General features: G+C 34.0%; 1 protein-coding gene across 12 annotated transcripts in view; it reads right to left on the bottom strand.

Moving 5' to 3' along the window:
- LOC138703319 (ubinuclein-1-like) overlaps window positions 1–15180 on the bottom strand; it is a 720147-nt gene that overhangs the window by 299994 nt on the left and 404973 nt on the right. For all 12 annotated transcript variants that reach the window (XR_011333095.1, XR_011333096.1, XR_011333097.1 and 9 more), the window contains one exon: window positions 11071–11260. Coding sequence is in view for 9 of the 12 variants with exons in the window: in XM_069831096.1 (XP_069687197.1) it covers window positions 11071–11260 (190 nt within the window). In the remaining 3 variants the exon portion in view is untranslated. The remainder of the gene's footprint in view (window positions 1–11070; window positions 11261–15180) is intronic.

The raw sequence follows: 15180 nt of genomic DNA on the forward strand, positions 1-15180 counted from the left end.
TTTTCTTATATAAATAAGAGGCATGGGACATCAAAACACCCATCCAACACCTATAGAGTTTCAATATCGGATGAGAAATTATATAATGGGCGAACACTTGACAGCAGTTTTCTCCGCAAAACGAAATGTACACGAAAGGGTTGAGAAAACATGTTTAATTAAGGTACGGTCACACGTCGCTACTTCTGCAGCACTGCAGTACAAAAAAATGCTCAACTCTCGTACTGCGATGTGTAAACAATGGTGCAACTTGAAAAGTAACAGCTGCCGAACCTGCTGCCTGCTACTTTTTCATGCTGCGCGCAGCTTAAAGTAGCGAGGTGTGAACAGGGTTCTCAGGGTTGCAGCTGCAGCATTTTTTATATTGGTTTCGTTGAAACTTTTCCTGCGGTTGCGACCAGTGTTGCCACCCAAATGTGCCAATGATACTTTTATTGTTTCGATATATTTTAATGTTAGATGTGATGAAAATAAATTATTTGTAACAGTTATTAAATGCACAACACAGTCTGAGCATATTTTCTGACGATATACAGTAATTCATTTTTTTAATTTTCTGTAGCGTGGTTTCAAACAGGAGGGTTGCCAACATTGATTACGTGAATATGTTGTTGTTGTCTAGTGCCTTGCATCTGGCAATGAAGCCATGAGCAGTCATGCTTTCCAATACTTTTGAACTGTAGTTTCTTCTGATCTTAATGCTTCACAGGTCTTCAAGTGATCTTCATTCATTTCTGCTGGATCGTTACACAGGACACATATTGGTGAAGCTGAGATACCTATTCTGTAGAGATGACTTGCTAGACAGTCATGGTTTGTCAATAGTTTGAAGGCTGCAACTGCTGTTTTCCTTGGTCTCTGGGGGATTATATCTGGGTTGGAAAGTAGTGTAATCCATTTTTTGTCTTTAGCATTTGATTCTATTTCTTGTAGGTATGAATGAGAAAATTTTGTAGTGATCAAGCGTTTTATTGAGGAATATGAGAAATTAAATTTAGACTTTTGTTTTATTGTTGTGCCTTTCTTTGCAAGTGTGTCTGCGGTTTCATTCCCCATGACTCCACAGTGTTCTGGAATCCATTGGAGATGGACAATCTTATTAACTTTTTGGAGTTGTGTTAACATTTTGTAGCATTCTCTTATTTTTGTTGACTTCTTTGTAGTATTTGAACATATTCCCTGAATTGCAGCTTTAGAATCTGAAAGAATTACTGTCTTGTTATATTTATTTAAGGGACGATTTAATAATTGTCGGAGAGCAATGTGTATAGCCTCTGTTTCGCCATCATAATTTGTTGTGTCTCTGCCAACAGAATGATAAAAGGAAAAATGTGTACATGTAACTCCAGCTCCAGTAAGGTTTTCTGTGGTGGACCCATCGGTATATATGTGTAGCCATTCTTCTGTAGGGTATCTAGTATTGATCGTTTCCAGTGCTAGAAGTTTTTGTATTTCTTTTGGTGTGTCTGATTTACTTATTTCCTCTGTTAATTCCAAACTGAAGGTAGGTTGTAATAATTCCAGTGGATTTTCTCTTATGAGTAAATTTTCTCTGGTGTTAGGAATGTTTAATTTCGATTTAATCTGTGTTGCCTTTTCTAGGAAACTACTATGATTTTTAAGGATTGAAGAAGGAAGGTTCTTTTCTATCCATTGAGAGTTTGGCAGTCGTAACATTTTCTCATTTTGGAGCAGTACTTGTTCTTCTATTTTTGTTGTTATTGATGGGGTCCATGTTAAGGCAAGCATGGCAGCAACAGGTGTGGATTTAACTGCTCCAGTGATTAGACAAAGGGCCTGATTTTGTAGTTGTTCAAGTTTATGGATGTTAGCATTTGCTGCTGTTATTAATGCTTCAGAACAGTACAAGAGGTTTGGTTTAATATACATTTTGTATGTTGTATTAAGGACTCTCCTTGAGCAGCCCCATTTAGCACCAGCTGTTGGTTATTATTTAAGTATATAGGCGTTTTTAAAAGCTTTATAGTAAAAATAATGCCAATTTCTGAATACTAGTTAGGACAGAAAAGCAAATAATAGATAAGTAAGCTTTCGCATGAGTTTATTAATAATGCGAACATAACCACAAAATGTATATTGAGAAGTCAACACGGAGATGGAAACCTGCAGCATGACTGCGGCTGCAAAAGTAGCGCCTTGTGTGTGAACAGGCTCGCAACCTCCAGTTGCAACTTTTGCTGCACTCGGCTTGCGCAGCATGAAAAATAGCGTGCAGTGCTACTTATGGCTTATGTGTGAACACGACTCGCAAATTTTGCAGCTGCAGTACAAAAGTTGCGCAGCAAAAGTAGCGACATGTGACCGTACCTTTACAGATATAAAAGAACATTCTTCACACCAGGACGGGACAAATGAAGATCTATTGCTTGAGAAAGAGCTCAGACTCAGAGCCATTAACTTAGGATCAGCTGCAATGGATGAGGAAACTAATTCTGAAGCTCTGGATATTTCCGAACACTGTGACTCAAAAATTTTTATGACGACATAACAAAGTCAGGAGGGCCTGGATTATCTTGCAGGTTATGTTGCCCACAGATTGAGAGAAAAGCAACACGAACTTTGTGAAATTCATACCACTAAGGACCGGTATTATAAACGCCATTTAAACCTTACATTCAGTTTAAACTGAAGTTTTTCGTTCTGCTTCGTATTATAAACCTTAACTACCAGTTAATCTTGAGTTAACTTGATCGGCAGTTCTCTGCCGTTTAAACTGCAGTTCAAGGCTCAACAGTACAAGATGGCGGTTTCCACAATACATATGGATATTGCAGATGTTTTCCAAGAACTTATGAGTGACGATATGTGAGTGATCAATATTACTGAACGACCACGGCGAACAAGAATTTTACGAAATAGAGTGCACCACTTTTAAGTATACATAAATAAACATAAGTTTTAAAACAGATTGAGGTTTTCGAAGCAGACAGTCCTAACCTTCAGAATTAGGCTTATAGTCCTAAGCTTGTTTCGAAAAATTGAAACTCTGAAACAACATGCAACAGAAAAATGAGAAAATGCAAAAATATGTGTTTTAGGGTTTGAATTTAAATATTATTTGAAAAGATAAATGATTTCCTTTTTATTTTTGAGAACATTCTGTTGAATCTCTGCATCAGTTAAAAGTTGTGCTGCGCTATTTTTCCTCTGGTAATAGACATACTGAAAAGATGGAAGATTTTTTAGGTGTCCGTAAATCTATACTAACTAGTGGCTTGTGCAGCAAATGCTGCAAACTAAGTTCATTAGACGTTCAAATAAACATTTTTCAGATTTATTTTCAATGAAGAATACCAGACATTCTGAAAGTTATTTGCTTCCATAATAATGAAAGATACTCTCTCTCGAGCCAATACTGAAGAGAACCACGCATATAAATATCTACACCACACCGCCATTAAATATATGAAAAAGACCCAAGCCCACTTGATTAATAACTATAAAAATATTTTATTTTTAATAATATTATTATCTTACGTAAGTTTTATAGCTTTCGGTAACATACATATACTATATATAAACTATATAGCCGCCACTCAGTAAAATATAGAAATCAAAATCTAATAAGTTATTCTCTACATCTACTTACATAACCCCAAAACGTTTCACTTTCATATCATCAATATAGCATTAATATGTATAATTAATGAAAAATAGTCACATCACGGCATTAACTACAATAATATTTCATTTCTAATGGTAATAATGTCATCAAGCCACCTCAAGTTTTGTAGTTTTTAATATCCAATACACAGCTGTACTCAGAAAATTACACACCACAGAATCCAACCTGTAAATTATTTTTAGTAAGTTAAGTTTTTAATAACCAATTTAATTTGAGCTCTAAATATGTCGGCATTCTTGCAGACCATGGTCTTCGTGTAATATTGTTTACTGTAGTGTGTGTTTTGTTTTAATCTGAAATGCAACACAGCCGACTTGATGCTCGCTTCGCTTCTCCTGAATGCAATTAGCTAGTTCTCAAAACTGACGACAGATGGATTTTGGAAAATAGGAAAATTATGTAGGAAAATTGACATTTCAGTGAAAACTACTATTTTTCCGAAAAATTTTGGGTTCCGAGCTTCAAAATGAGGGGCCATTTATTAAATCCGTTCAGCCGTTTTCCCGTAATTTCCATTACCAGTTCAAATTTTATATATAGATAATAGATCTGTAGTCGAAATTTTTCTGATAATTTTCGATTTTCCAAAAATAATTGGTCCTAACATATATATAATTAACCACCCTGAAACCGAAAATCGCTTTTTCGAAATTTTTGTTTGTATGTCTGTCTGTCTGTCTGTCTGGATGTTTGTTACCTTTTCACGCGATAATGGCTGAACGGATTTCAATGTAAATTGGAATATAAATTAAGTTTGTTGTGTGCCGTTTTAGTTTCGGCACACTATGTTCATTTCCTTCTTTTTCTTTTCTTTTTATTATTAGTTACCCTCACCTTTCATAAGTGGCTCCACTTCTTCTCCATTTTTAGTCTTTATTTCTCCTTTAGATAGCTTGTTGTATTTCCGCCATTATTGCTCTCTCCTTCCTCAAGTATAAGGAGCGAATTTAGTTATCACGTGTCTTGGGGTTTGAATGTGATTGGCCATTTTGCATTAATTATTCTTTAGCGTCGGTTTTTCTGGGGGAGCATTTCCATACAGTGCAGTCTTGGGGAGCAACTCGTTGAGGACGGTTGGACCACAGTTGGGAGAGCTGTGGGTTGGTGTTACGACTATCCGTGAGGGGACCAAGGATAACCCAGTTCGGGAGGAACATGGAGTGCTGTAGTCTGAGATCAAACGGGGTTTGTGACTTACTACAGGCGGAAACGTAACCGAGCTGCGGTGATGTATGCTGTGTGTGTATAGAGGTATGAGTGTCGAAGAGAGACCATTGTTGAGTTGGTTTCGAGACTGGCATACGAGGAAGCTAAACAGGGTTTTAAATGTTAGTAAAGTTAAGTTTATTATGATTCATAGGATAAGGAGTATGGGATTATTACGGAATAAGCTGGCATTTGTCAAGGGTTTTACATTGGTTGTGTTTGGTTGTGTAAAAGTAATTGCTACCATATCAGACAAGTTGGGACTTGTGTAGCAAGCTGCTAATAATTACAAAGTATGAGTAGAGATGGCGTTACTAGTTTGTGTAATGGCGAATGCCAGTTCAGCAACCTTTAGTGGCAAGCTAGTGTCGATGTGTTGGTGAAATATAAGTGATTGTACTTTATGGGAGACCTTGGTTCATTTCCATTTTTCGACAGAGCTATTAATAAATGTTGACAGAGAGTGTTAATGATTTATATGGAGTGTTTTCTTTGTATCACCTAACCAAAGAGACAGTCAACCCTATCATACCTTTCGACAGCAGGGTAATACTTAATTGTTTAAGTATTGAATAATTTCAAGGAAAAATTGTTCCAGAGCTGGTGTTTAAGTATTGTTTACTTTTGTTTTTACTAACTATACAAAGTAAAGAGAAGCGCACCGTTGCAGTTGTAACTTAGATTTTAGGCTATATGGCATTCAAAATATATTTAAAGAGAGGTTATAAGGGGGCCTGAATTAAATAAATCGAAATATCTCGCTTATTATTGATTTTTGTGAAAAATGTTAAATAACAAAAGTTTCTTTAAAAATCATTTCCGATAAGTTTTATTCTTTGAAAAATTTTGATAGGACTGATATTTAGTGAGATAAATGAGTTTTAAAATTAAAATAACTGCCATCTAAGGCCGTGTAATGAAATAAAAAACAAATGACTTCGTCTATAAGGGGCCTTGGACAACAACAATCGAAAGCTATGAGAGATAGCCTACAGAGAATGTTTCTATGTTTGTATGAAGTAATATCGGAAGCTAAATTAACAGATTTGTATAATTAATTATTATTTCACCATTAGAAAGTGCAGTTTCTTTTTTTTTTTATTTTTTTTTTAAGTTGGTTATTTAACGACGCTGTATCAACTACTAGGTGTGTAGTTTCTCTAGATGGATATAATGCTATAATGTTATTACAGTAACTTCTGAGTGAATTCTTCTTATGCACAGAAAACTTGATAGCCTATTCTGTATATTCGTTTCCTGTATTTATTAAAATAATGTTTATGTACACATTCATTTAAATCTCAGAGAATTAAGGAACAACGAGAGTGTATTGATTTAGTACTCAGTAATAGTATATTAGCTTAGCATTCCATTATTTTATAATCCAAATTTTAACTATGCTCAATTGAAACGTGTTAAAATACATAAAATCCATATGCATTAAATGCAATGCAAAAAAATTGGGTAATGAGCCAAGCAGATTATGTTGCACTATTGTATAAGTTGTTCCTCCTGAGATTCAAGAGCCCCAAAAACAAATTAAAAACTTACTTATCGGAGTACATCCGTTATCAACACACTTTTTATATAATATAATATAATATAATATAATATAATATAATATAATATAATATAATATAATATAATATAACTTAAGTTATTTGAAGGGTTCAGAACCATAGTGGGCCAAGTGCCACTTACTGAATACGTAGAAAACAAGGGTTAAAATTAAGTTATTACCATAATTCAATGGAAACATATAGCAAGTAAAATAAAGTATACACATTAAATCTAAATGATGTCAATGTTCATTAAACTATGGTTGCATGTAACAAAAATTAAGAAACATGTTAAAGGAATTGTCATTGCACCAAATGAGTGCTCTCTGGACCAAAATGATCGCATTTTAATTATTTGAATACAATTTAAATTAACATGTTGACTGCTGCTTGAAGCGTATACATGTCTCACAGCACGTGTAGGGACGTATATATGCGTCAAGTGGCAGTCAATGTGTTAAGTAACATATTAAACGATTTATCCTTCTATCAAACACGAATGTTCCCTGGATCAAATGTCCTATTTTAATTATGTAATTACTTTACATTTATTTCTAACGGGTGCAGCGGAGCGTATGGGTATGGCTAGTCTACTATAAACCTATTGCGCATTGTACTGTGTGTGGCAGACAGTCTACTGGTAAGATTTATTATGGGACCTGATTTATAAACACGCTAATAATATTACCTAATTTTACTAGAATCGTAAAAATAATTTTGCTTTACTGAATTCTGTTTTGTAAATATTCTAGACAACACATAAAATACGCACACTAATATTATTACTTCATTACTCAGTTGATTCTGTGTGGAGTTACGTCGCGGATAGTCATGCAAGGTTTAATTTGGTTGCATTGTGTTTGGGAGTATAACGTTGGTAGCCAGCGTTAAGAAACTATTTGAGGTTAAGTCTGACAAGCATACTGAAGTACGCGGTATTGGTCGTCTTTAGGTTTTTCATGATACTCTCTCTGATATCGAAGAACAAAGATGTTTCTTAATGAAGATTCTCCATGACCATCGGCTATTTTAAATCAATAATATAATTAAACATCTGCAATGTTCTTTTCTTTCCTAGCAGTAATACTAATTGTATTCCACTACGGTTTAACTTAACCGAGACTCTACAATATAGCACGTTGAGTTAAACTCATGGTTAGGTTTAACTTTAGGTTTAACATAATCTTTAGATAAACCATATTTATAAAACTGGGCCTAAAGGGAACACTTGGATTGATTCCTTTCCAGAGGGAAAGGAACAAAAGCCTCACAGGACTTTGTAAATGCTATGATAATAGGTGAGAACATTTTCAGACATTCATGGCACTTATTACTGTGTGCCAAAAAATATTTCCAATATCGTGACAGACAAAACAATGGAAGTGTGACATTTTAGAAAAGGAGCATAAAATTTGGATGACGAGAAAAGAAGGAAAAGAAATATAAGGTGAGAGATATTTTCAATAAAATGTACACTTATGGAGTAGTTTTCTAAATGTATTACGTTGGATTTTGTATTAAAAAAAAAAAAAGTAAGTTGAAATAATGGTAGGGTACAGTACAATTTTTTTTCTTATTAAACCATTTAATATTTTAATATTTAACTGTTTTGAGAATGTATTTATTTTGACCAACTTCTCTCAATATCATTTCTACTGCTGCAGAACCAAACAGAAAACTGGCATCATCAGATGTTTTTTTATTACTTGTATTGTATTTACTTACATTCCATGGTATTCCTACATTGCTTCACAGCTAGCATATGGAATATGTCAAATGAAAAACAAATCTTAATAGTACTATAAAGTCTTAATTATAGTCACAGTCTAGTTCAACTATATACATAAGAGTTTTACAATATAGTCTACTAGTACAACATAAGTTTCAGTATGAATACTTAATAAAACACAGAAATATTCATGAAGAGTTGTTGAATGACATGAATTCTCCTACAGAATAGAAGGCGTGAGAAATTAGGTACTTCTTTTAATTTGGCCCTAAATAATTTTAAATATGTTTTGAGTTTCATTTTTTATATCCACAGGGAGGCTATTAAAATTCTTTACTGCAATATAACGAATTTTTACTGCCATATTACGCATTCCTTTTTGAGAGCACAATAGACTGCCGATGGAGTAAGAAAGTCATTTTTTGAAGTGTATTTATGCTAAGAACTGTTGAATTAGTTAAAAAGTTTTCACGATTACATACGAGGAAGATTATTTATTAGTGAAAAAAATATACTGACAAGCCATGGGCATTATTTGTAGTATTTTTTTTTTAAAGAGTCCTACACGATTCCCTAGATTTTACACCTACTATTATTCTAATTACTCTTTTTTGTAGTAGAAATTTACTGTTATTATCTGTGGAATTTCCCCAAAATATTATTCAAAAATTCATTACTGAGTGGAAGTATGCAAAGTACTATATTGTTTTTAAGGTACTGATATATTTACTATCTCTTGCATAGATCTAATAGCAAAACATGCTGAATTTAGTTTGGGGGTAATTTCTTTAATACGATTTTTCCAATTTAACACATTATCGATTTGTAAGCCAAGAAATTTGGTTGTTGTTGTTTCTATTAGGGATCTGTTATTAATTATTGGGTTTGATATTTGCAAAGTTGAATTTTGACAGGATTTAAATTGGATTACGCTAGTTTTGTTGTGATTTAATACGAATTTATTAGCTTAGAACCAATCACATATTTTGAGGAGAATTGCCTTTGTTGAAGATTGAAATGTGTTGGAGTTATTGGCTGTAATTACTATACTTGTATAGGGTGACCAGATTGTCATCAATAATAAAAAAAAAGAGGACACAAAGCTTCAAAAAACGAGGACATTGTTCGGAAAAAGAGGACAGAAAATGTGTAATTAGATTTAGGCTTAGGTCTATATTAAACTTTAAATTACGTCAATATCTATTTTATTATAAAATATTTACAGTACAGTGAGAAATACATAATACGTTTGTCGAGCTATGGAAAATGCTTTCCTTTAGCACTGAGGAATGCTTGAAATAAGGCATAGCTGATATTGTTCGGCTAGTGATTTTTTTAAACATAGCTACCCCACCATCTATGTTTTCTGCTCCCACCAGGTAACCTAACCTAATTGTAGCCTATAAAATTTATATTACCTGAATGAAACTGAATAATTAATAGGAAGTCAGATGTTCAAATTTATGTAACTTTCTTTCTATCAGCACATATCAAACCCAAAGACTTTGTATAGTATATAGTTCTCAGCATAGGCCTTAAGGCTTATATCATACTTAAAAGTATGTTAGTATCTATTTTATTACAAAATAATTATGAAAAAACTTAATAATAATGGTTTTACAGTTACGTAGCTACATATGAAAGTCAAGGAAACTATAATTATTAAAAAGACAGATAATATCTAATTAGATTTACATTCGCACCTTGATTTCTCGATTTACTAGCTACCTCTGAGCAACGACCATAACAAGGAGGAGCAAACAGGGTTATGATCGTTAGCAAAGAGTATATTCTGTCAATGCTGTTGCCACCTACAGGCAAATTACTTGAAAAAGGCGTCAAATCAGGTAATTTCAAAACACCAGGGATACAAGTTACGAAAAGGAGGACATTTCTTGATTTTTTTTTAAATCCGTCTGGATCCCGGACAAAGGGCTAGAAAGGAGGACATGTCCAGACAAAAGATGACGTCTGGTCACCCTATACTTGTGTCATCTGCAAATAATATGGGATGACTGACATCCTTTATTAGGGGGGGGGGGGGCAAGATCATTTATGAACACTAGAAAAAAATAGGGGATCTAATATTGATCCTTGAGGAATTCCATTATTAATAGTTCCCCATATCGAGGTAGATTTCATAGTTGCATTGATTTTGACTTTCTGTTTCCTATTTATGAGATATGAGTGAAACCATTGGTGTGCAATGCAATATAATAACTCTTGTGGTGTGGTATCAAAAAGGCAAGTGGTCTAACTTGTAGTGAAGTGTACTCCAGATGAAGCAAAGCACAGTAGCTAACCAAACTCAGCATCAGTATGCCTGCCCCCTGCTTGACACAAATACAGACAGTAGAATATAAATTCTGCCCGTGTCTTGAGCTTCTGAGTCACTGAGTCCATCTGTTCCAAATTGTCCGAGAATGCTGTTAAACACTCACAACTCATTTGTTGCAATGAAAATCAAGAACACAGAGTGCTTTATGTTCTCCACTTGTCATCATTTTCCTCAGTTTTCTCCTGGCAGACGATGATGGAACGAATGTGGGGAACCAATGCAGTGTTTACCTTCCAAAGCACACATCTCATAAAAAGATACACTCAGTAGATTTCGCATAATAAATTAGTGAAATCAGAAACATCATTTTCACTTAATCTGTATATCACATTATTGTAAGTATCCTATGACAACTGTCAGATGAAATTAATTTGCACCTAGAGATGTAGTAAATAAACAGGGTTAGGAGTAAGTTGATCATAAAATAATACTGTAATATAAGAGAACATTTTTCCTTTTATTTTAGGGTACATTAACACAATTGAAATCTGATATTGATCAACATGGAAAATATAAACATAAATAATTTTAAAAACATTTTGAATTTCGCACACAGAAATTATTAAGTTCCAAAATATATTAAAGCACATACCCATTGTATTTTCAAGTTCCAATGATTCACGTTTCTCTCTCAGCAAATCCTTCACTGTTACAGATTTCTTCTTCATTAAATCATCAATTGCACGTTTCTTTTTCTTCTTAAGAATTTCCCGATCATGAGACTGTAATTTTCTCTTTTTCAGCAATTCTTCTTTTTGTTCATCTATTTGCAGCTTTGGCTTCTAGAAGATAATAAAGAAAACATAATTATTATTACCAAGTACATATAGCCTATATCCGATAACATGCATTCACAACTTCATCAGTGTCAAAACATGCCTACCACTCAATTTGCGCAATGCACATGTCACACTTCAATTCATTCTTATTTTAACTGTAACGATTGCTATTATGCACACAATTGTATGACATAGGAGTCACACTCTCTACATTTAGTGCCACCAAACACATTGTTTTCTCCACAAGAAATGCAATAAAGAATAATGTAATACCGTACATAAGAAAAGAGTTTGCTCATATCTCCCAAGACCTACATGAAAGTGTAACAGACTTAGTGTATGCGTAGCCTACACTGGCAAAGAAGTTGTTAAATCGCTTACAGTTAACATTTTATTTTATAAATCCTTTCATGCACTACCATATATTTTATATAAGTGTTGTGTGAAGTCTTATTTCCAAAAAAATATTCAATTGCAAGCTTATCATAAGCTTATTACAGAATGAAATATATGCTGTATTAATTGTACTACAACTAGAACATAACTGGAAAATTTTCTACTAGCTCCAGTGCTGTATTAAGGAGATTAGAAATTTTATCTACGAGGTGCATTTGAAAAGTTCGTGACCTAACATACAAATGGCAGTGAAAACATCTCAACAATTCTGCCATTGTCAGCAGCCATTTTACGTATGGTAGTTCAAGCACGAAAATAAAATAATTTTCTGTTGACTACATTTTGTGTAGTTTAATTTTAAGTTAGTGTGCCAAACAGATTGGCAAAAGTGGAAAATATTGAGCTTTGTGCTGTCATTAAATATTTCATAAAAAAAGGAACAAGTCCAAAAGAAATTAAAGCAAATATGCATGCTATACTATAGGAATCTGTTCTAGTGTTTTCGACTGTGAAAAAATGGGCGATACTATTTAAACATGGATGAGAGTGTGTTGAAGACGATCCTCACAGTGAACTTCCAGTAACAGCAACAAGTGAAAAATCCACAATATGGTGTTGAATGACCGTCAACTGAAAGTGCGGGAAATTAGCTAAGTTGTGCATATTTTAACTGAACAGGTGTACCACATTTTAGTCAATGTCTTGGGTGTGTCCAAGATCCATGCAAAGTGTGTTCTGCATTTGGTAACACCGAAACAAAAGCATTCCCATGTGAAATGTCGAGGGATTGTCTGGTTCCATTCGAGAAAAATACGCCCGATTTTTTAGGTGGTTTATGAGCACTGATGAAACCTGCCTCCACTAATACATAAAACTGAAAAGGAAAATTCGCGAGAAGAGGCCAGGTATGGCCAAGAAGAAAATGTTATTTTAATGCCTCTGCTCACATGTCTGCAATCACCAGTTGGACTACACAAACTACAGTTCGAATTTTTGCCGCACCCCTCCTACTCACCAGATCTCGCACCCTCCGATTTTTTTTTTTCCTAAGCTCAAAATTCACTTGGCTGGGAAGAAATTTTCGTCAAATGAAGAGGTTATCACTATAGCAGAAGGCAGAATCTGTGTACAAGGAGGATATAACAGCACTGCAGCACTGATGGACCAAGTGTGAATCTCAGAGGGGATTATGTTTAAAAATGAAGATTGTTTCAGAATAATCCTAGTTTAATTTTTATGTCAGGCTATGAACTTTTCAAATAAACCTCATATTATGGCTAAAAAGAACATACGAATATTAAATAATTTTATGTGCAAATGGCTGCAAAATTTAAATTATGATACGTTTGCATATAGTAAGCATTTCCTATAAAATGTGTCTCTTGAAAATACTCGAAATAGTTGTAAATGTAAATCAGACAAAACGAAACTAAAAATGAAACTTACATATAGCATTCTTATGTATAATCAATAGAAGTGTAACTTAAACTTAATACTTATTTAAATAAAAGGTAAAAGGTAAAGGTATCCCCGTAACATGCCATTAAGGCACTTGGGGGGGCATGGAGGTAGAGCCCCATGCTTTCCATGACCTCGGCACTAGAATGAGGTGGTGTGGTCGGCACCACGCTCTGACCGCCTTTTACCCCCGGGAAAGACCCGGTACTCAATTTTATTTAAATAATAATAAAAAAAAACTATTTACTTTCATTTGGATACTAAAAACAGGATTTTACTAACAGTAAAGTAACTCCATAAATATATTATCTAAAAACGTTTTTTTTTTTAAATAAAGAAATAATAAATTTCATTTCCAATAAATATGAAGAACCTTCCTTAATATCCCTTTCATTCAATATTGGAATATAAACAGTGTACGGTTACAACTTTCCAGCACTGTAAGCAGTCATAGCACGTGTGTTTAGTTGAGAGATGTGGCCTCCCTTTCACACAAGGGAAAAACGAATTGGCGTTGATTTAGGTGTATAGTCCCACACAAATAATGCGCCAGTAAGAACTAGTAAGAAAGTTGATCTTTAACTTTTGTCTAAGCATATGCTGAAAATGATGTCCACTCTCTGGATGCAAAAATCACATAGATATATAAAATTCCGAAACACCTTCTCCAACTCTCTATTTGTAATTTCACTCAGCATTCACCTGATTTCATTTTGCAACTCTTCAAGAGTAAGTTGATTGTTCACATACACTTTCTTTCTAAATTCCGCCAGAGACAAAAACCACAAACAATTAAATCTGGGGATTGATTGATTTGTCTATTTATTTCCCAAGGGATGGATCCTTGCACTTAAGTCAATTAGGCCCATTATACACTTTATATGCGATGATTATCTAAGTTCGACGGATTGTCCAGGTGGCATGCGTGAATCTGACACTTACAAGTGGACCATCTTTCCTGGGCCCTTCAGATAACATCCAATCGACTGATGAGCCCAAACCCTCAGAACCTAAATCAGCTTCAGAAATTCGTACTATCCCCAATCACCCAAACCATTTTCACTATTACAGATCATAGATGAAATGAGGGAAAAGTCGAGTGTGTTGGTACAATGAAAGAGTGAAATGGGCATACCCTGAGAAAAACCTTCCGCAACATGTTTTGTCCACCATTGCCACTCTATAGGGACAAAAGTGCAGCATTTTCAGTCGTCTTAATGCTGATTTTTGTGACATGTCGCATTCTTGTGGTAATTGTTGAGATTTCCTAAGACTATCTTCAAATTTTCTTCGATATCATTCTTGCATCCAGAAAAGTGAACATCATTTTTAACATATCGTCATTGTTTCTGCAATAACTCCTAAGTGACATATTTATCGATTTTCAGATTTTTGCTCTATTGAATAACTTAAATAGTGATACAACAAATAATAAAATCTCCTATAAGTAATTATATTTCTTTGTTTCGAAAATGTAAGAATTCACAGTCAGTCCCTTATGTACGGCTGCCATAGGATGAATAAATGTGTTTTTCTTCCTATTGAAAACTTTTATATTTTGCACATACGAGTTACTGCAGGAACAACGACGATATGCTTTGATAAAAGGTAAAGTCAATATAACGTTTTCTTATTATCTCTGACTAGCACATTATTTGTATGGGACTTTAAGTTTAAGTCACTAACATTCACCACCAATTTGTTATCGTTCTATGCGAGAGAGTCGTCCAATGTCCCCATTAAACAAGCACACTGGGAATGTTTTAATGTCAGCAAGTTCTGTATGCCATGCACTGGATGTCTGGTTACATAATTCCCTGTTTACTAGATAAATACGTTTAATACAAAAATAAACAATTCAAGTGGTATGGTAATAATGTTTAGTACAAAAATTTGTGAACTGCGTCAAATCAAGTTCAAAGGAAATTTTATCTCAATGTTAAAAATTAATAGACTTAATTCAGCACTGTTATCTGTTATCCCAGTATTTCAAACAGTGTCATAAAATAAATAATATTATAAAAACATGGCTGTTGTGTTCACAAGAATCAGAACTGGAAATGGCAGAG

The sequence above is a fragment of the Periplaneta americana genome, chromosome 7 (genome assembly GCF_040183065.1).
Source record: "Periplaneta americana isolate PAMFEO1 chromosome 7, P.americana_PAMFEO1_priV1, whole genome shotgun sequence".
Lineage (NCBI taxonomy): Eukaryota > Metazoa > Arthropoda > Insecta > Blattodea > Blattidae > Periplaneta > Periplaneta americana.